General features: G+C 41.3%; 1 protein-coding gene across 1 annotated transcript in view; it reads right to left on the reverse strand.

The window, feature by feature from the left end:
• LOC119739788 overlaps positions 1-23080 on the reverse strand; it is a 63610-nt gene that overhangs the window by 27594 nt on the left and 12936 nt on the right. Inside the window, exon 3 of the mRNA XM_038214862.1 lies at positions 18988-22965. Within this exon, the coding sequence (XP_038070790.1) occupies positions 18988-22965 (3978 nt within the window). The remainder of the gene's footprint in view (positions 1-18987; positions 22966-23080) is intronic.

A 23080-nucleotide genomic window follows, 5' to 3' on the forward strand; every position in this document is an offset into this window, starting at 1 on the left:
ACGCGAGGTTGAATATTAAAAAAACTCAACCCGGACAGCACTGGGTTCGCCCAGGGTCAAGTTCAACCGGGGTTGAGAGGTTCAAGTGTGAAAAGGGCTAATGGTTTTATGGTTCATTAGTGAATAAGCACTAATGTAATACAATGTACATCTAGTACAGTTGCTAATGGATTAATTGGAAAAGCTAGGTCGATTTTTTTCCACATAAGAAAAGAAAACAAATGTAGCATGCAGTGTAAAAGAAACAGTAGGCCTCCACTTAAAAAACAACAACTTTGTGGTTAAGATTCAAGACCTCAACAATGACTGGATGCACACAGGAAGCAATCAAACACAATCACATGGCTCATTGATTCCATTACAAGTTAACTGTTAACCACTATTCACAGAACCAACAATGCCGTCAAGACCACACAATACAGGTAGCCAAATGCCTCCAACAATGCTGTGCCTAGGATCACTTGACTCCTGTTGATTTTAGCACCAGAAGTTCCACAATCAACCACAAACGAGATTAATGGTTTGTGTACACACTGAGCCACTGTGGCCTGAAGAGCTGTAAGGTATCAACAAGAATTGTTGAAAGGGGAAAAAAAAACTTTGGATTGATCTTGACCAATTCCAAAGTTCAATTTTTATATTGTTTGACCCACAATTTTTTTTTTTTTTTAGCAGAGTGTGTGAAATCTTTTATTGCCGATTCAGGATAGTGTACCTGGCTAGAAGTTTGGCATATCAATTGTATTTTTCACCTGAAGTGGCACAGCCGCATAGGCCAACAGTTTTTATTTTGGCACAACTGATCAACATCAGATCACTTCAACGACCGAAAAATCAACTAAAAATATAAACAGTCTAACAAAAAAATTGTCAAATTTAAAAGAAATACCAAGCTTTTAGACTTTTTTTCTTGCTGTTTTGTTTTTTTGTTAGCTGAAACAAACCATGTCGGTAGACTACAGCAAAGGAACTTGTCTGAGAAAGTTTCACTTGTTCTTACGAGGAATTTGTCAGTTCGAAACAAAAGTTCACAACAGCTTTAAAAAAAATTGGTTTAAAAATATCTATAAAACTAAAAAAGCTATTCTGTCATACTGGTGGACAAAGTGTAAATTTCACAGCACACAGTTTGAAGTCGTGTGTTCCTAAGTACACATGGCGATCATTTGTGCACTGTTCAATAAAAACATGATGCGCCCAGATCTCCTTACACAGTCAACACAGCCCGTAAAACTATGACACCCAACTTGTAAATCTTCAAACTCTCCGATTGTTAGGGCCTCATGCTGTGCTGTTTAGCCAGGGTTGACGATCCCAGTCCTGAAAAGCCAGGAAAAGTTTCTTTGGCCCCAGCGCTCACCCATGAGGGCACACTTGAGACAAATCACATCAACTTTGTTGCCATGGCAACCATATGTGCGTAAGAAGGTCGTATACTCATACTGGTATGTATAAATATAGACACACACTGGTGGTACACACATACTGTGTATGATGGGAAAGCTGGATTGTGACGACCCGCCAAATCCTCAGAGAGAGAGAGGAGAGAGAACTCTAAGTTTATCTTAGTGCTTCTTGAGCTGGAAGTGGAACTTGAAGCCTGTGATGGCAACCAGTTTTGCTGGGGATGAAGGGCTACAGTTTTGCTGGGGATGAAGGGAACCAGTGTTGCTGGGGAAGACACACACACGCCTGTGGAAGTGAAGGAATGGATGGGGCCTGATCTTCCGCACAGTGTGGTGTGTGATGGACGCTGTGTTTTGATTTGTGTTGATAAGGTTGAATGCATCCCCCTTGGCTAATTGAATAAATCAAATATGACCAATACCCCAGGGAGGGTGGACAATAAATTCCACAGCCCACAGAAATGGGTTCTTCAGAGTCACTTGTAACTTTAGACTACAGGCTTTCGAGCAGACTTGGGTGAAAAAAAAAGAGAACAGTAGGCTCAATTTTTGGAGGAAAGAATCAGGATGAAAGTAGGACTTTTGCCATGTTCCCTACTCACAATACTTGTGCTCCATTTACTTGTAAGCTCTTGGAAACAGATACTCCTGCGCCCAATTCCTTCACTTTGTGTAATTTACATGACAGTGTGTAACACTGTTATGAATAATAGTCAATGTGATTTCATGTTTCAGTTTTGTGGGACAAAAAAAGTAGGAAAAAATCAGGATAAAAGTGGGACTTTTGCCATGTTCCGCACTCATACTAGTCACAGCACTTGTGCTGCATTTAGTTGTAAGCTCCGAGTCTTGGAAGTACAGTTGCAGTACTCCAGCGCCCAATCCCTTCACTATGTAATTTACATGACAGTGTGTAACACTGTTTAATATCAATGGGATTTCATTTTACAGTCTAAAGTAGGAACTCAAGAAAAAATATGAAAAGTAGGAGCAAGGTAAAAAAAAAACAAGGAAAAAGTAGGAAAAGCAGGAATATACAATGTATGTACTTGAAAGCATGAGTAAACTTTATTACTACAGGTATGATACCGCTGCTCTTTCTACATGCACATGTATGCAGTACCTTTGCAACTATACAAAAACAAATTGGAAAAAAAACCCTAAGTTTGTTTGAAGTCTTCAAGTTTAAACTTAATTGCCTTGATTTTGACAGAATGTAAACAATGAGCTAGTGATGCTGGAGCTGGGCTTGGCATGTCCAGCGGGCGGCAATCTGAGCAGATACACGTACATGTACATGAGCTCACCGAAAGAAAAGAGTACAGCGACATGTACATGTACATGTATGTAAGAGTGGCCTACAAGCATGAGGGATCATTATTTCATGTTCAAGAGCCCTAGAATGTACAATGTAACATGGGGTCAGAACAGTTTGGTATGTGTGCATCATTAAACAATGACTGCACAGATGGAAGTTGTTAAAAGGCTGCACAGTGAGACAGTAGACATAACATGACATGTTGGACCAATTACACACAAAAACATACCCTCAAGACCGGAGATAACTGTTTTATTTTGACTGAAGTAAACATATCAAGACAGGAGACAAATTTTTTATTTTGACTGAAGTAAACCTATCAAGCCTAGAGACAACTTTTTATTTTGACTGAAGTATTTAACGTACACGTATGTACATAACCAACAATTCCCTGCACACTAAGGTTATCAGGAGTGGAAGTGATACACGTTTTTTGTTGCAATGGGGTTCTACCATTCGCAGATGTACTACATGTTCATGTACTACCGGTAAGTACCGTACCGGTACATGTAAACAAGCACCATGTTTGCAATGGTACATGTATTTTGGTGCAGGACAAACATGAAAAGCAAAAGGGCTGTCAGAAAAGGGTAGGTAGGGAAACCGGAAGCAGAACTATTATTTTTTTTGGCCTAATGAGTCAGTTGTTTATGGATTTGAATCCAAACATCATCTATAACTTGCATTCAGAATGCCACATGTTTACTCTGTTTAACTTTGTCATGTTTGTTGAACTGTTGAACATAAACACATGTACCGGTACATGTGTACACTGTATCTGCCTCAGCAAGGCTAGATTGTTAATAATTTTGTTGTCTGTTGAAGGCCATTTATTTGTAAACATTTATAGGTCACTTTATTAGGAAACAAAACATGTTGAACTTGGACTGCTACATCTACTATGCTGCTATGCCCAGTGCAGTTGGCAAAGAGAATTATCAGACCTTTCAAAACATTTTAAATTTGCCTGACTAAAAGGGTTTTGAAAGGTGAAATAGTGCTGGAACTTTGGGACTTTTCGAAAGGTTTCGGAAGGTGAAGTAACTCTGTTGGCAAATTCAGTAACTTGCATTTCAATACCTTTCGAAAGGAATTGAAAGGTGTGGTAGTGCAGTAACAATAAATTCTGGAGGATTTTAAAAGGTCCAGCATTTTTTCCCCTCCAATTTGCCAGCACCCAGATTTTGAGGTGTTTTGAATGGTCTGACTACAGGAGAGTTAACAGCTGCAAAATGTATCCAGTTAGTACAGCTTCAACTACACATATGCCCAAGAAAGCATCAACTAGGTTACAGTACTCAAATCTGTACACATACCGGTACATGTATGTACACATGTACATGTACCGATACATTTAAGACTGTAATGGCACTATAAAAAGCCCAATGGTACAGTGAACCATCACCAACATGTGGTTGCACAGTGGTTTTCTACTCTGTGCATGGTGCATACTAAGACACTGGCGTGACCTTGGAATAACAAGCCTAAGACCCACAGGTCAACCAGTTTGTTATTCTTGACCAAGTAATCTCTCCTCCACTGCTAAAAAAAGAAATTCCTTCAAATTCATCACTCCACATTTTTGCCAAGATTGCCCCATCCAAGATGGGTCCTACCGTAGCTCTATGGGTACATGTACCTTGCTGTCGTCCATTGTGGGAATTCATCTCCAGGCCGGCATTTCCCCTACGTTTTTTCCTCTGATGGCACCGGCACCAAGCGCGCGGCCCTCTCATGCAGCAGGACTCCATAACGAAGCAGCACAGTAACAGCAAACAATGTACTACTGTTCAACTGGACATGTAACACAGGCACAGCCAAGTATACGTGCACATACACATGTACCACTCAACAGCCAGCCAGAATATATTCCATCACACATGGATTTAGCACGTAGTTCTCACTCCGGCCTTAAAATTCCTCAAGTCTGAAGTGTTGGCATTCAAGAGGGGCCAAGGTTCTGTGCTGGGCTCACCCTAGCTGCTCCCAGTCCAAATCTTAGGCTGCAAACTTAGAAAACAAATCTTGTTGAAGGGACCCTCTTGTCAAAATTCTGCAAACAGTCCCAGACGATCAAGTACCTCATGGCCCGAAGCAAGACTTTGTTTAAAGGTGGATAAGAATCAAAATCCTGTGCCCGACCGACTTCAAGAAATCCACCGAGTGATAGTCTTCTCCGTTTCTCTAAGTGCACTGATATGAATGTCTGTGTTCTGAGCAAAAGCTGCTTCTCAATGCATGATCACCCTCCAAATTGTACCCCTCCCAATTGCTCATGTCTTTGGTATTTCTGACAAGCTTGGAGTCACGTCTTCTTGGACACAAACAAAGGAAAGAAATAGAGTCATTTATGTCATTAGTGGGCGGAGACGTGACACTGAAGCTCCCCTTTCAACAGCCTGTAAGGGATACAATAATTGGCAGTATTTAGCCAACTCCAAATTTGCCAATGATACAGCGGGATGATGGAACGATGCCCCTTCGGTTCACGCAAACATATCAGATGCCGGCATGGTGTCAGAATTGTCGCAATCTAACACCTGTCAACTAAGACAAACAATTCAAGGAGCTTAATTGGTAGATTTGCAAGTGAATGTTATGTCTACCAGTGAAACACAGTGAAGATACTTTCTCATTAATACATACATATGTATACATGTGCGTGCTTATGGTGTAAATCGAGGACACACACGTGAAACATCATCGATGAATCGAGGACAGAAACCGAATTGAGGACTCCTGTACAAAACCAATGAGAGCTGTTGCAAAAAAGTTAAAGTACAATGTACAAACACAGGAAAAGGGAAGAGGAACAAAAGAAAATCCTTGATTTACACCAAAAACAAATGTGCGTGCACATACAAAACTTGTATTTACATGTAAGTGGGTTTTTTTAAAGACAAGTCATAACTAACCCGGTCACACTTCAGGATATAAACCTGAGTAAACAGTTAGGACTTGACTCCACTTAAATGTCAGTTTCCAGATTTTGCTTTAACATGACAGTGTGTAGCACTGTTATGAAAAGAATTGATGAGATTTCCATTTTTCAGAGTTGTGGGGCAAAAAGGTAGGAAAAAGTAGGAATTTCAAGAAAAAAAATGAAGGAAAATTAGGAGCAAGGTACCGGTACCGATACAAGAACTACCGGTATGAATATTTAGGAAACTTGGTATAGGGGTGTGAGTGACCACTGATAAAAAATAGCTGAAAACAGCTGAAATGAGTGACCACTGATAAACAAAATAGCTGAAAACAGCTGAAAAAGACCGTGTAAAACAGCTGAACTTTGGAAATCTCCTATACTTTTGTACACAGCGATTGAGGGGAAAAAAGCTGAAATCCAAAACAAAAAAAGCTGAAATCAGCCTTAAAGCTGAGATTCCACACCCCTGTATAGTAGGAAAGTGTCATCAATTAACCTCTGCGTATTTATACCGGTACTGTAAGAACAAAACGTGGGGGAAAAAAGAGAAGCGAAAAAATATTTACCCACTAAAAGGTCCTATTTGTATCATTTCAACCTGCAAAAGCCATAAAAGAGTCAAATTGAACAGCCAAATAAGGTTGTGACCTCAGGACTCCACACCATGCTGTGGACAGATAATATAATCCAGATACAATGAGAAACCCCAATAAGCTGATGATTGACGTCATTCCAAAGCCTTACCAATAAGTCCAGCTGTGAAGCCAATTGGGTCGGTTCAATTTCTCACCCATAAAGAGTGAAATGAGGTTTGAAGTCTCCAAGTTTGTTTGTAAACATTAACCACTAGTCGGAAAGTTCGGAACTCTCAATACTGTGTATGAGAACCACAAAACTTAAGATACTGGTATATTAGTATGCAACTCACAAATATAGACTGGCACATGAAACGGGGTCCGCTCATAAGTCCGACGCCTCATAGGTCCGACGCCTCATAGGTCCGACAGAATCGCATCCCCTAACCAAATAAAGGCTCATAAGTCCGACGCCTCATAGGTCCGACGCCTCATAAGTCCGACGCCTCATAGCTCCGACGCCTCATAGCTCCGACGCTTCATAAGTCCGACAAATTAAATGCCTCGTTTTTCCGTTGTCGGACTTATGAGGCGTTGGACTTATGAGGCGTCGGACCAATGAGGCGGAATAAATAAATTTTATGCCTCATAAGTCCGACGCCTCATAAGTCCGAAATTTCGGACTTATGAGGCGTCGGACCTATGAGGCGTCGGACTTATGATACGGCCCCCATGAAACAACCAGTCCAACACCCCTTTAGTACTGCATCAATCAACTGTGACAAAAGAAACATCTGGTACCTTCTGGTTGCCTCTATTTCTACACATTCTCTCATAATCATGCCACCACACTACTGATAGGTCAATCTTTTTACAAAAAGTTGGACATGTACCAGTAGGCCTACCAGTCTAGTCTTAGGCTTCAAATTAAAATCACTTGGCTTCACTCTCAGGTGCAAAATGTTAAAGAAAAGTCTCCTTTAAAAATTGAATTGAGACATTAAACTTGGCTGGTGAATGACCGAGGACCTTGTCTTTGCCTTGTGAAAAATTTGGAGAATTTTGTTGGCTAAAAGATTGAGTAAAGTTGGCTGATATTATTTTGCATGTTTTTCTGCCCTCAAGGTCCCAGTCTGATTAACCCCCAAACAAATTCGAAAAAGGCCTAACTGATTTATCTTTTCCCTCATGTAAAGAAGGATTTCTTCCAAAGAATTTTCAAATTGGAAGTGGTAAATCTTTTCTTTTTACAAACAAACTTATGACAGGGAAAGATTTAGCGACATTTACATTTCGATATCTCCATGAGATAGAAGAGCATTTGTCATGTTGAATATTTTTTGCCCCCAAAAAGACCCATAAATTTGTATTTAACCATAGACAAAAGATAATGTTTTCCAACTTTCCTCGCCCTCCACCGCTGTGACCCAGGTTCGAATCCCGCCTGGATCAATACGTGGATTGGGTTTTCAGTCCCTAGGTACCTGATTCCGTGGGTTTCCCCAGAATATCTTCTGGGCTTTTCCTCCCACCTCTAAAACTGTAATTTCTTCTCATTGTCTTCTCTCTAAGTTGGTGTGATGTTTCCCCTGGGATGCTTTGCTGACTGATACAGATACCTATTACCGGTACAACATGTACATGTAGTATGCAGTATAATCGAACTGCAGAGTGCCCCCGCCCCATTTAAATGTAAGAACATACACGCACAAAACCTGTGCACATTTGTGCATGAACTACAAGTACCAATTTAAATTCATTTACAGGTAAATCTACACGTACTTGAAGTATGCACCTGGCCCCGATCCATTTTTCCCACAAGTGTGTGTACCCAACTTTGACCTTCGACTAGGGTTGTCGTGCCCTGACCTCAGCCGGGGTCAATCAGCAAGGGTTGGGAGGTCCAGCTTGCTGCCTACATACCACACCTGCAGTGTAGTTCATGCGGCTATGACCTTGAATGCAACACTGCGCTGAGATGACTGGCCCCAACTGTTGTCTTATAATTGTCTCCCTTCTTGTTCAACTGTTGCTACTGGAGTTTTGACTTGGTTTTTATTGGTGTGCAAAGTTCAACAACTGGGGAGGGAAGATACTTCTTTGACAAGACTATAAAACTACAGTGTTTTAGAAAGGGTTGTCAATGAACAAAAAGCTTTGAAAATTGAACGAAACATCTGAAAGTGTTACTTTCTAATTCTATGCAACTGTTTTTGTTTATAATCGTTGAGATTTGAAGGTTTGCATGGTGGAAAGATACTAAGACAAGATAAGTTTGCGGTAGCACCATGTGAATAAATCTCTTGTGTGAGTATGTTTGGTTCTGAAAAGAACCGGAGGGACTCAACGTTTCGAACATTGGAATCCCTCATTCTCCTGACGACGGGCAGAGCATACTGTTCGAAACGTTGAGTCCCTCCGGTTCTTTTCAGAACCACACATACTCACAAAAGAGATTTATTCACATGGTGCTACCACAAACTTATCTTGTCTTTATAATCGTTCTTGTCTTCCTGTATCTTCTTTGTTGTTTATGTTCAGGGGACTCGCACTCGACAAGCTGTGCTTTTTGTGGGTCCCCTGCATCTCTTGGCGGTGTTATTCCGATGTTATTCTTATCTTTATTTTCTAAAAGCTACATGGATCATAATAAATTCTAAGTACAAACTGTTTTCTTTTATGCCTTGAGATGAAATGAAGTAAAGTAAAAAAGTAAACACAATTTCTCATATTCTTAAGTCAAAAAAAAAAACTTGTTCCTTTTTGGGGTCAGAGTTACATGTAAACTGAAACAATTGAACATTACTGGACAAAACCTGACCAATAATATGAAGTACAGTATGTAAATGTTCTTCCCTCAACGACAGCAATCCATTTTGTCCAACCAAAAACATCATTACATGTACGTTGTGTATTTCATGCCCATGGATTAAACCACAGACCATGGTCCATGATTAAACTCACATAGGAAAGTGACATTGTCAATCTCACATGTAGTGTAGCACTGAAGATGATTACACATGCATTGATTGCAATCTATATCAAATATAGATTTTGTATTTAAGCCAGAGTGGTTTAAAATTGATTCTTATAACCTACCGGTAAGTGGTTGTCGGCATGGGACTGATTTTAGTGCCAGCTACATTTTTGTGTGATGCAATGTGAAATTTTTCAAATACGAAAAATTACTCTTGTTTTCAAACTTTTTTTTTTACTTACAAAGTTGCAATGAATATTTTGTGCTGGTAGCTACCAGTAGGACACATAATTATCAATGAAAATATGAACATTCTAAACATAAATAATACCAGTAAATCAACATTTGAATTTTATAAAGGAAATAGGCCTGCACATTACCGGTACATTTGTACATATTTTACATGTAGTTCAATTACTGTGAAACTATTGTGAAAACTACATGTATTGTGGGCTCTAGTACAAGTGTAACATTATAATTGTCAATTCTCCCATTAGTATTGCAACACTTTGCCTAAATGGAACACAGAAAGAGAACACTAAATGTAAGGGCAGGCTTCAAAATTGACTTCGCGAATTTAAAATTGGAATTAACCACAAAAAAAATAATCCTCGAGCAAATTTGTGTAAAGTGATCTAGCCCAGTGGCTAGTAAGAAAAATATCTTAGCACAAGGTCTGATTGTCTTGATTTCTGGATTTACATGTATAATTTTATCTGAAATCATCTGATTTTATGGAATTTTACTGAGACAGCTCTACCAGAACTTCCTTCACTGAGAATCGATTTAGTCAAAGAGGGCAAAATGTTAATCCATCATGATCTGTGGTATTACTCTGCTCTGTCTGACCAGTGTCATACACCGGTAATTCAATTAGGCCTACAGCCAGACAAAATTGAACGAATCTCAACCCCTTACACTTTGAGAAGCCCCAATTCAAATAATATCTTTTTCTTTGGTTAGGGGGGTGGGGGGGGGGGGGGGCTCTGTTCAAACTAAAGCTTACATTTGCTTTTGCTGTAATTTTAAGAAATGAATGGATTTGGGGGTTAATATTTTATAGCAAATACTGTTACATTGTGCACTGACCTACCGGTATGTAAGTTTTGTGTGCATATAGATTCTGTAAAAAATCAAGATATTTTTTATGGTGTTCTTCTAGTCTGGTTTCCTGACCCTGCTTCACGGATGTGTAACTACATGTAATTGCAAACAAAAATGCAGACTATAAACTAAATTTGATCAACTGGGGGCAGTATTTAAAACAAAGTAATTTTTTTCCCCCAACAATGGTTGGACAAGCGTTGGAAATTGATACAAATATTCCACTTTTCTGGAAAATGACAGCACACCAGGTGCCATGATTTCACAGGATGCTTAACTCTTTCGCTACGGCGAGCCGCTGACGGCGGCTCATACAAATTGTACAGGTCGTACGGAGAGCCGCTGGCAGCGGCTCGGTTGCGTCGCTATGAATAAACAGGATGTCCCCATGACGTGGGCCATATCTACATAATTTATATCGTATAACCTCTGACCCTAGTTCGAGCCGCTGCCAGCGGCTCTCCGTCTGGCTGGGGTGCGCTTTTTGTTATTGTGAGCAGTTTGTTTACGGAGATACATTCAAAGATGGCGGCGCCCACATCGACGCTCGGCGGAATTTTCAGCTTTGAATTACGTCCAGTTGGGACGAAAAAGGTAAATTAAATTCCGTAGCGAAAGAGTTAAGACTATTATTCACAAAAAGTCAAGTAAGCTATTTCATAATGATTTGGTAGTTTAGTTTTTTGATGTTTGCAAATTTTTTATTTTCCAGACAAACCCTGGAACATACACGTACCGTACATACTGGTACATGTACACATACCGGTATGTTTTTATTAACTCCTGTCACAATTTAATTTGATTATTCCCAGCAATGATAGGAACAGCCACTGGAATAACATTGAGGACTAATGTTTATTGATTCAAAGCCAGACCAAAGCAAACATCTAATGCATGCAAGTTCATTAACCTGAAATCTGTGTACAAATGATTCTATACATGAGAGCAATCAAATAAATTCACCGCCCACCGCAACACAAACCTACTGAACTGGAACATGCTACTTGATGTTACACTTCAACACTTCAGAAAAAAAAAGAATTTCTGTCCTTGTCAGGCCACTGGCAAATTACCTCTAGACATCCCGGAAGAAAAAATATTTTGAAATATCCTCTCTCTTTATTTACATGTTTTCATAGGACATTTCTCATCGCCTCCCACATGTTCCGAGCTGACGATATATTGGAAGCTATTTGGGATGATTATAAGTTCATCTCGAGTAAATAAATAGACAGATTTCAGGACGGACAGGGAGAATATGTGGGTCGTTCGCTCGCTCGTTCCCCTGGCATTCGGGTTGGCGGTTACATCAAAATTTTTACCGTGGAATGTTGGGTAGGGTTTCCTATAGGGTCAAAGGTGGTGGACGACTTGGCTATGTGCCAAGATACCAACTCCTTAATATAACACCCTTGGGGCATTTATTTTTGTAATACTTATTTAACACGAGAAAAATAGAAAGTCTTTTGGTAATGACTGACGTTTATGGTACAGGTGGGTCTTAGTTTTTACTATTTTTGTGTGTAAAATATTTTTAGTGAAATATTAACAGCAAAAGAACCAAAGCAACTGCGGTATTCACAATGCATCTGTTACCGTATTTCTTCCACATCTTCAAGTAAACTGCGAAGGGAAAATGACTGTACATTAATAAGGGAATAAATATGTGCTTGGCCAGTTTTACACAAGTATTGGCCGGAACGTTTAAAACCGGTTAGGGGCCTCGATGCTGGTAATGGCCTGAGCCGAAGGAGACCAGGCCCCTGGCCTGTTTTAAGTTTGTTTAATACTGGCCATGCACATATTTATTCCCATTCAGGTCTTTCGATCAAAATCCAACATTCTAAATTTCCAACGATTTTGTTCAACAGTTTTACTTTCTGTTTTGCGAAACACCCCTCTACATGTAGAGTATGGTATGTGCCTTGCGCGAGTACTTCTAGTACTACTAAAAATGGAGATTGGCGCACGATGTGGCGCTGAACGCAGCGGTAACAGAAGTGTTTAAAACCAATCAGTGTTTTATCAACTGTTTAAACAGTTCACGACGGATGACGTGTATACACGCAATGAGCCAGGCTGGAAATATCTGTCTGCGACCTGTTCACAGCGAGCGAGGCCGGAAATATCAGGGTGTACCGCAGATGACGGCCTGAACCCATCTGGCATCAAGGTTCATGAAATTTACATCTCACGCCTTGGTCCGGTCCATGTCAAAATAATCCCGGCGCGAACTGGTTAAAATCAACCATGTGACGGGCTCTTGGCCAGTAGGAATGGATACACTGTCTCTCAGGTATTTATGAATATAATATAAAAGTCTTCAAAATGGCTGGAGCAAAATGATTCACACATACATGTACATATAGTTTAAATTCATTAAATCAAATAGGTCAAGTTTCCCCTTAAATTTCTACTGAACTCACTGATGAGATTCTTCTTTCAAAGCATTTGACAGAGTGATTTTCACCCTAAATTGTCAGGTCCCTAGTTTCGCTATATGGAAATCAGATAGTATGGATAGGCATGTTTGTGGTTCAGGCTGTTAGCAGAGTGCCCCATACCACAGTGATACATGCACCCATCAAATTGATCCAGAGAGCTCCCCTCCTCATACACAATTACCGGTTCTGTGCCAATACAAACAGGCGGTGAACTCTGTGGGCACTTTCAGCAGGGTTATATGACTGAAATTAGACCCTTGACAATAAGGCAATTTTTACATGTATTTTGCGGGGCGATAACATCTTCAGATGTGACCGACCAGGTTAAACCACAACACTGAATATTTGACATTTTTGGGGGCAAGAACATGTGGATGGATTGTGTGTGGACAGATTTGTTGCCGGTGGAAAAAATTCAACAATGGCATCGTTGTCTCAGAGATAATCGACCCATTGTTCGGTTGATAAAGGGTTTCTTCAAACTTTCAAAATGAATTCAATGTTCCATTTCTGAAATGCTTCTACAATACTGATGACCGTATTTCTTCTTTCTATCAAATTTGCAGTGTCTTATTGTACATGTACATACTTTCTTTTCAAATTTCAAAGGCAGCCAAAGTTCCAAAGCCACTGATTTCTTAGCAAGACATTCAAACTACCCATGTGCTCCATTATCCACTACCTTACTGGGTTAGTCCATACTTAAAGGGAAGATGTACATTGCAAACATCAAAAAACAAAATTATCAAATCATCACGAAATATCTTACTTGATTGTTAGGGAATGGCAGTCTAAAGCATCCTGTAGGAAGTTGTGGCTCCTGGTGTGCTGATATTTTCAAGAAAAACTGTATTTTTCCAACGCTGATGAGCCAACCAGCGTTAGAGAAAACTGGCTTTTTTTCAAAAAGGGCACCTACCACTAGTCATATTTAGTTCGTCTGCATTTTCTTTGCAATTGATTACACACCTGTAAAGACTAGCCTGCTAGACTGATTCTCTGACCTTACATACAGTACACATGTACAATTCCCCAAAGTCTGTAAATTGCTCCGTTTCATCTTCAGTGGGGTGAGGGAACCAGACTATAAGAATATGATTGGTTTTCTTGGTTTTTCCAGCATCTACGAACCCAAAACGTGGAACAAGTCAGTGTAACAATATTTGCTATAACATACATGTACAATGTACTAATACTCCAAATCCATTTATTTCTGAAAATTACAGCAAAAGCAAATGTTGTACATTCCCTTTAATGAAAATTGACGGGGAAAAAGTCATGGTGTTTTATTCTTCAAAAGTCCATTGCAAACACGGCTTCAACCAACCTCAGGCTCAGCAGGATGAAATCTGATCAAACCCCGAGTTCAGTTTCATTTACAAAATGTACTTTTCTGTAAACTTCTCCAAACTTTGGTTGGGACAGGACCAGGAATGCACACCCACGAAAAACTGGTCAGTCACAGGGCTGGTAACTCTCAAGCCTCGGGAATTTGATACTGGCTTCACCCGGGGCAATTTATGAGCCGAGATTCCATAATTTCATCAATTTTTTTTCCCAAGCACAATTTGATCACCTAGGGTATAAAAGGGTGGCTATTACAATCTGTTTGGATTTGATTTTTTCACTGCTATAGTAACAGGTTCCCATGCGGAAGATTTTTTGGAATTTCTGTGGGAAAGAAATTTGGTGGTTTGCTACAAGCCTTAAAAAAAATTTCACTTTCAATTTTCATCTCACTGGCTATTTTTCTAAAAATCGATTATAATCTGCCGCAATAAAGATGATATGACACTTCATTCTGGAATGTACTTTCATTTTTGTATTGAAGGAAAATAAACCCCACTTTAGATTGTATTTCACAACTCGAGAGGTGTCAACAGGTCTGCTTGTCAAATACAAGGTACTGCATACAACTTGTTAACCTACATGTACCGGGTACATGTATGATACCAGTACCTGCACAAAATACAATGTAATAACACTCGTCTATAGATACATGTACATGTAGATAAAAAGTTACATGTATGACGAGTTACATGTATGCTGTACTTGGTGCACATGTAAATTTTACAACCAATTTTTTTCCACGTCATGCAATGAGCACATTCCTTCCTTGAAATCAAACACAGGTACATGTACATGTACAAGTACATGACAAGTTGACAACCATCCATAGCATGAACTGAATCAGAGACAAAAATCCTGACTTTTCTGACCCAGTGTCTTTCTGACAGGCCCAGTCCTTCCGATTTGAAAATCGCAGGCGTGTGGAAAAGGGCACATCTGGATTTTTCTAGGTGTGTGTTTTTTTTCTAGGTGTGTGGTTTTCTAGGTGTGTGATCTGTGGTCCAGGGAAATTCAGGCGTGCAATTATTCACACTTCTCGGGAAGCTTTTAGGTGTGCGATGGTGTGGGAGTGTGGTCGCAAGCCTCAAATCAGAAGGACTGCAGACCACAAGGGTACCAGACTAAATGGACATAAACCGACTTAAGAATGAACAAAAACTTACTTGGGTGGAATTTGAACCAGCACTACTTCCAGAATAAGAGACAGGTGCGCTACCGTACCAACTTGAAAGCGGTACTTTCCTCGCCTTCCACCGCTGTGACCCGGGTTCGAATCCCGCCTGGGCTAATATGTGGATTGGGTTTTAAGTCCCTGCCCGAGTCCGTGGGTACTCCCTAGAATATCATTCTGGGCTTTTCCTCCCACCACTAAAACTGTAATTTCCTTCCACATCTTCTACCAAGCAGTGGTGTGAGTGACCACTGATAAAAAATAGCTGAAAACAGCTGAAAAAGGTGTAAAAAAGCTGAATTTTGGAAATCTCCCATATATCATTGTACACAGCAAGTGAGGGAAAAAGCTGAAAAAAAAAATCTGAAATCCAAAACAAAAACAAAGCTGAAATCAGCTTTAAAGCTGAGATTTCACACCCCTGACTAAGGGACCCCACTGGAAATAAGTCGAAAGACTTTTGTGGGCTATCCCGGCCAATTGCCAAATAATCACAGCACATACATGTACATGTATACCGGTACGTACATGTACTTCATAGCATGTATGTACACGAATGCGTGTAGACAGTCTCCTATTTTTCACCTTTGAATAATACCACCTCCAGGACAAACATATTGACAAATTAAGAGATTGCCAACAAACATACTGTAGGTTTTACAAAATACAACTTCTGTTTCCAAACAGAATCCAGAGGCAAGAGGTTCAAATCATGGGGATTTTTTTTTTCCGACAGCAAAATCAAATCTCTCGCAAACCATGTATCAGCTCGGATGGATTTTTTGTATAACAAAACTACACTGTAACACCATGTTCAACTACTAGACGAGAAGCAGACCTCATGTAAAAAGTCAAATCAATTTTTTTCTCACCATGAATGAGATTATAAACGACCTTTCCGTCATGAAATTCACCTCCCAAAGAGCAGATAAAAACCATGGACGTTGAAAAACAAAATCCTATCAGATCCCTGTCATCCTTGTACAGATGCTTAACGCTTGGACATGATTCAGACACGATCACACTTGGCTCAACATAGTCAACAATAGTTGGTTGATTCTTTTCGACCTTTTGTTTCTAAAACCAAGAAAAACAGATCTTCAAGTGCTCTCTTCATTCAACAAATCACACATTTTTCAAGTGTTCTCCTCTTTTTTGACCTATTCGGAGTCACTTACATATTGTCAACCAAAGACAAATGCCAGAACTGATCCCAAAAGATAAAAATCCAATTCCATTAAACTTTACAACCCAAAGTCCCACGGAATACTGCCTTCTTGATGTTGACCATTGAGTTTGAAACTGACCCCTGACAGCGAATAGCTGAGATAACACGACAGATGCACAGTAAAGGGGCACGGATTATGATTACGATTCCCAGCTAACAGCAGGCAAATTCTTGAGGCGTTCTCATGCTGAGAGTTTTTTTCTCCGCTCCACGCTGGACACTTGGCTGGACAACAACACGATTACGGGGGAGTTCGGTAAATGGTCACATAATCCTGGCACACATTAAATTGGCTGTTCGGTCGATAAGAAAGTTGTCCACGGTGACTTGGTTGTTGTCATTTGTAATACACACTGACAATGCATGCACAGGATGAGAGCAGTTCTGGGAACTTCTATTCAGCAAAAGAATTCCTGTTTTTAAGGAATTGCCGCTGGTAATAAACAACCTGATAAAGTATTAAAAGCATTATAGATTGATTGTTATGATCCGTTACACTTCTGGGAACCTTTTTTTTTCATATTGGCAACTTCTGGGAAACGAATATCAGAGAAATCATAGAAATCCCAGGCTCACAGCCAAGGAAAAACAATTAGATATGTATATTGTTAGGACAATTTCCTGTAAACCTGAAAAAGGTGAAAAATCCCCGCCAATATTATTCTCCTTCATAAAGGTACGGTAGGGTAGGTCATTTGTAGTATGTGCATTTTTTGTTCGTTTGAAGCAACAAGAGCTCTCAAAATCTTAAGACGGGTGCTTAACAACTAACCTGATGAAGTTTTAGCTCAGTGAATGCTGTACATGTATATTCTGAGAAAACAATATTCTAGGATCTCAATTTCAACTCAAAAGTTGCCGAGTCATTTTTGAATTGCTCCCGAAATCAGTATCTGGGACACGTTCTCATTCAGCCGATTGCAGCCACGCGATGCCACAAACTGAACCGACGAATAATATCAACCACGCGTGCATGTGTGTCACAGATTCACCGAATTACAAACCAACTACTAACAGAAATTTCCAAAAATGCGTCACTTGACGCATCATTCGAAATGGCCTTCTTTTACTGTTTTCTTCAAAATGACGGCATTCCAGAGGGAATAATGTCACAGGGAGTTTAGTGCCATTACTATCTGTAAACCAAGTGAGCTCTTCAACAATAAGTTTGTCAGTTACTTTTTGGATAGCTGCATATGATGTACATGTACTCTACCAGGTACAGGTACATGTACACGTAGATACCATTAATACTACTGGTAGCTCTATTTTTGGCAGTATTTAGCATCTTAGACTTACATGTAAGTGAATTTAAACATTGAGAGGAAACAGTTGTACCATGATAAGGCCAACTGGTACCGGTACACCGTGTATCCCTGCTTGCAATCAATGATACATTTTTCCAATTCGTGAAGCAGTGTGCACTTTACATGAGAACTATCCTCTGGCAAATTGGTACTGTGTCTTGGTGCGATTTTGGCCCTGGGCAATTCAACATACCACAAAACATTTCTTCAATCCAAGTTACTACCGTAATTCCAAGTGCAAATAAACTACAAATTTGGCCCCCGACTGTTCTCCTGCTGTTCCAACAAGACATACAATGCCCAACATTCGCTGGAATGTGTCAAGTTCCATCAAGCCTTTGAGACAGAAAATGTTCCACTTCAGAAATGGTGTCAACGGATGACTTATAATGTATGTGTGTGTTCTACATGTTCCTGGTTTTCTGATCAAAAGTCTTCAGCATGCTTTCTTTTGATGATGTTGTAAGTAAACATCTTGCTGATTCATACTTGTGGCATTTGATAAAAAGAGGTACATACATGTACTTCAACTTGTTTAGTTTCAATACTATCAAACTACACGGTAAAGTGTATCACCTTGTTGATTTAAAGCTACAGTCCATCATTTGCAGCTATCGAAAATGTAACTGACGACAGTCTGACGTAATTATTGTTGAAAAACATGCTTGGTTGAAAGATACCGGTAGCAAGGGGACTAAACTCCCTGTGAAATTACATTGTATTCTTTCTGGCAAGCTGTCATTTTGAAGAAAGCAATGAAAGAAGGCCAAGACGCACCGCTTGAAATTTCCGTAAGTAGTTGGGTTTTTTTATTTGGCGAAGCACGCGCGAGCGTTTGCACAACGCACATGCGGTTGCAATAATTCGTCGGATTGGTGTGCGACATCGCGTAGATGCAATCGGCTCAGTGAGCACGTGTCTTGGACGCTGAATTCAGGCCCAATTCAAAACATGATTCAGCAACTTTTGATTTGAAATCCCGATCCTAGAATGCTGTTTTTCTTGGAATATACAGCTGAAGCTGAGCTGAAACTTCTTCAGGTTAGTTGTTCAACACCCTTCTTTTAGGTTTTGAGCACTTTTGTTGCTTCAAACGAACAAAATGCACAAATTATCAATGATGGACCGTACCTTAAAAGTGAAGCTCTATTTGGAAAATTCATTACAGAAAGTTGACTTACTTGGCTGTTGATTCAGATCCAGCTCCCAGCTTGGCTGTCCATTGATGTCCATCTCCAAGTCTCCCCTGATGTTGCCGCTGATGCCAACATCACTGGCTGGCTTGGGTGTTCCCTCGGTGCTGCCTCCTGATCCCGTCCTTTGTTTTCCCTTGCTGGAGGACTTCCCAGGCTTCCATCTACCCTTCTTGGATCTCTTCCCACCTGGCTTCTTGGTGGATTTCCCTGCCGCCGGCAAGGTAGAGGAGGTAGCTTCCGGATGCACCTCTGGGTGCCTAGAGTCAGCGGCATGTCTGTCCAGGGACTTGGACCGCGGAGAGGGGAGCTTGAAATGAAGCTTGGGGAGGCCCAGGGAAGCTATGATGCCACTCTTTTTCTTTGGGAGCTCGCTGGCATTTGTCTGGGAATTGTGAGACGAAGTGGACTTAGCAGAGGCTTGGGATGAGGTGCTCTGCTTGCGCTGAGCGCTGGTGGCATCCACTGAGAGATTGACCTCTGGGGTTCCAGACTGAGGTGATGAGGTTATCTCCGGGTAACATTCCTCTGGAGAATTCACTGCCAATTCTGGCATCTCTGGCACGGACAGCTCAGCAACATCAGCTACTTCCCCATCAGTCTCATCTTCTGGCACCTTCTCTTCGATGTCACTGTGAGCTGACCCATCTTCACTAACGACCACGCCCAGCGACAGACCACCCTTGATATCCGATAATTTGTACTTGGGTGCATCCACCTGCACCCTAGAACACATCTCGTCTTCCCAGTTCAGGTCCACGGAACTGCTGGGATCCTCTTGGCTTTGCGTGCCGACATGGCACTCACAGTCATCCTTATCAGCATCTCCATTTGGATAAGCAGGGCTTACTTGAGCCCCGAAAGAGATATCAGCCAGACGGACGTCGAGATCATCCAGGCCTGATGGATTACAGTCCTGCTCAATTCCATTAACACTGCAATCAGCATTGCCGATTTTCATAATGAATTCTGGTGGAATTTCTTCAGCGTCAAAATCTAACTTAGCTCTTACATCATCTTTGACAATGTTGAAGGGTTCATCTTCTTTTCTTTCAAAGCCCCCCAATCTCAATTCCAGGTCTCCTCCTATGTCTACCTCAGGCTTCACAAAGGATGCCTGCAGGTCGCTTTCAAGAACTGGCTCTGGTACTGTTTCTTCCACTTCTTTGGCTGTATTGTTGAAAACTGGTTCACCAACTTTCTCCGCTTTATCAGCACCATCAGGAATTTCACATCCAGCAGCACATGCCTCGGTGCTGGGAGAGATGACCATCTTGGATTTCTTGGATGAGAATTTCTTTGTCGGAGAGTGCAATCCGCCAAACTTTGGCAGCGAGAAATGCAAGTGGGGGAGCTTGAATCTGTGCTTGGTCGGGGAATTCATCTGATCTGGCGACTTCGATTGCCCATCACTTACATCAGAAGCCTTGCTCTCTGCCTGCAGTGACAATTCACCTGTCTCGACTTGATTTTCCAAAGAAGCGTCTCCACTTCCTGCTGACAATGCAAGTCCAGTTGACAGATCAACGCCCACAACTTCACTATCCCCACAGTCCTTCACATTCAAATCATTGACAAAAATGTCTTCAGAGCTTCCCTTCTTGAGGGAATCTGCTTCTTCAACAACTCCACCAGCTTCAGGTAATTCAACTTCTACATTGGTATTACACGGTGTACCAACACTAAGGACAGCATCCACAGGCGAATGCAATATTTCTGCCTTTTCCACATCAACCTGGACATCACCCTCAATACCGCATGAGAGATCAGTCCCTGCATCGGCCAGACCATCAGGTGGAAAAGACTCTTCTGGTTCACCTGAAAACTCTGCCTCATCACTATCAACTGCTGGACAGGCTGGTTTGGTGACATCAACATCACATTTTACAGATGCTTCCACTTGTGTTTCTGGAAAATCTGCCTCAACATTTATATCTGCAGCATTGGTCCCTGGTTTCATATCAACATCAGACTGGAAATCACTAACTGACGGAATACTGATATCCATTCCCCAAGCTTGCAATTTGGCATCAACATCATTGGTTTCCAGATTGGTGGTCACTTCGGGCAAATCCCCTTCACCATCCAGACTCGGTACACTTTCGTCAGGATCTGAATCGCCCTCTACAAAAGCAGGCACTGCGATGAAGAGTCCATCAACTTGTGGTTTGCCGCAAGAAACATTAACACTGATGCTGCCTTCTTTGCTTGATGAGCCAGAGGGATTAGCTTCGGCCTCTGGTGCTTCTACCTCAGCAGTGTTCAGAGATGGCATCTGGACTTCAAGGACAGCTTTCTCTTGAGCAGATGACGGCATGGTTGCTTTTAGATCGCCCTCAACTGCGACTTCAGCCTCACAAGACTCAACAGTAGCAACATCAACCTTAATTCCAACGTTACCATCTAATGAAGGATTGCTCTCTGCGCTTGGGCACTCAATGTTGACCTCCTCAGGATTAGGCAAACTAACTTTATTGGCTGTTGGGGATTTGAGAGACTTCTTTACGCTGAACCTTGGTAACCGAAGATGCATGTTTGGGAGTGTAAACGATTTCTTCTTGGATCTCTTGAGTGCCAACTCTCGCCGAGAAACATCGGGAACCGAGGGAGCCTTGTTGTCGAGGACAAACTCTTCGTTGCAACCAGATGATCTCCTTCTGCTTATGTCCAATTCAGATGAGGCCTTTGATATACCGGGATTTTCTGCCTGGATTCCATCATCTGCCTCCCTCTCTTTATCAACATTGAAGCTGATTGTACCCTCGTCAACACTGGGACGATCATTCTTTGATGCAACGTTCAACTTACCGGAACGCCTTCCTCTTACTCTTAACCGTGGCAGGTGGAAATTGAAGCCTGAGAATAGACCCTTTGATTTAGTTTTCTGCTTCACGTCTGGTGATGTGATGGAGGGAACTTCCACATCAGGCTCTGCAGACCCTTCTTCATTCATGACAACTTGGACCCCTCCTCCTGGACTAGAATCAGATGAGAGGTCCTGGACGCTTGGTGAAATTTCAGGAATACTTGATGAGGGAACATCTACAGATAATGTGGAGTTAATGCTTTTTGGAAGCTCAGCCTCAACTGATACTTGAGCTGATTCAGGATCCGGTAGAGCTGTATTGATCTCTTCAAAACTGGGAGCCTTGGTACTCACCTCAACCTCAGCCACATCTGGAGAGGCTGAGTCAAGGATCTTGATATCTGCTGTAGTCTCATCTTCTTTCAAAGAAATCCCGGCAACAAAGATCTCCCCAGATGCTCCCTTAGTACTGCTTCCTGATGATGATGATGAAGATGTAGATGATGAGACACTCCTGTTGTCTGCATCCTCTGATACTTCCAGTTCACGGCTCAGACCAAATAAGATCTCATTGCTTCCATGCACCCCAGCAACTCCGTCTTGATCAACTTTGTCTTCACCTACTTCATCTTCCCAGGTCATCTGACATCCCACATCTACAGGAACAGATTCGGCAACATTGGTGAATGCTGGACCACTCATGCCTGCCTCAATGTGCACTCCAAAGCTATTTTCGCCCTCTACATTCAAAGCCTCCTCCTCCTCTCCATGATTCATCTCCAATCCTTCTGTCTCTCCTTCTTCGACCTTTTCATCTCCTTCCTTTTCTTCATCCCCTCCTTTTCCAAAATCTTCCCTCTCCTCTTTGTCCTCAAAAGCATTGATGGTATTGGTGAACTCACTCAGCATGTCCGGGGTGAACTGGACATCCCCAACAGAATCATCTGCCACCAGCTGGTTGCATTCGGCCAGGATCTTTTCGGCTGCCGTTAGCTCCCCATTGACCCCTCCTTGAGGTACATCTGGAGTCTCAACATCGGCCACTTCTTCATCTTCTCCCGTCTCCACAGACTTATTGGTGTAGATGAAATCAGCTGGGGAAGATACATGATGAGTGGGTGATGCGTGGACTTCTAGGCTGGCCGACATATGAATTTTTCCTGTACAAAATATTAAAAAACATAACAAAGATAAGCACATGATTATATGCAAGAAGGGGAACTACATGTACCGTAGGGTGAATTTGGAAGTGGTGAAAGACCTTGGATAAGTGCC

The sequence above is a fragment of the Patiria miniata genome, unplaced genomic scaffold (genome assembly GCF_015706575.1).
Source record: "Patiria miniata isolate m_02_andy unplaced genomic scaffold, ASM1570657v1 HiC_scaffold_4, whole genome shotgun sequence".
Taxonomy (NCBI): domain Eukaryota; kingdom Metazoa; phylum Echinodermata; class Asteroidea; order Valvatida; family Asterinidae; genus Patiria; species Patiria miniata.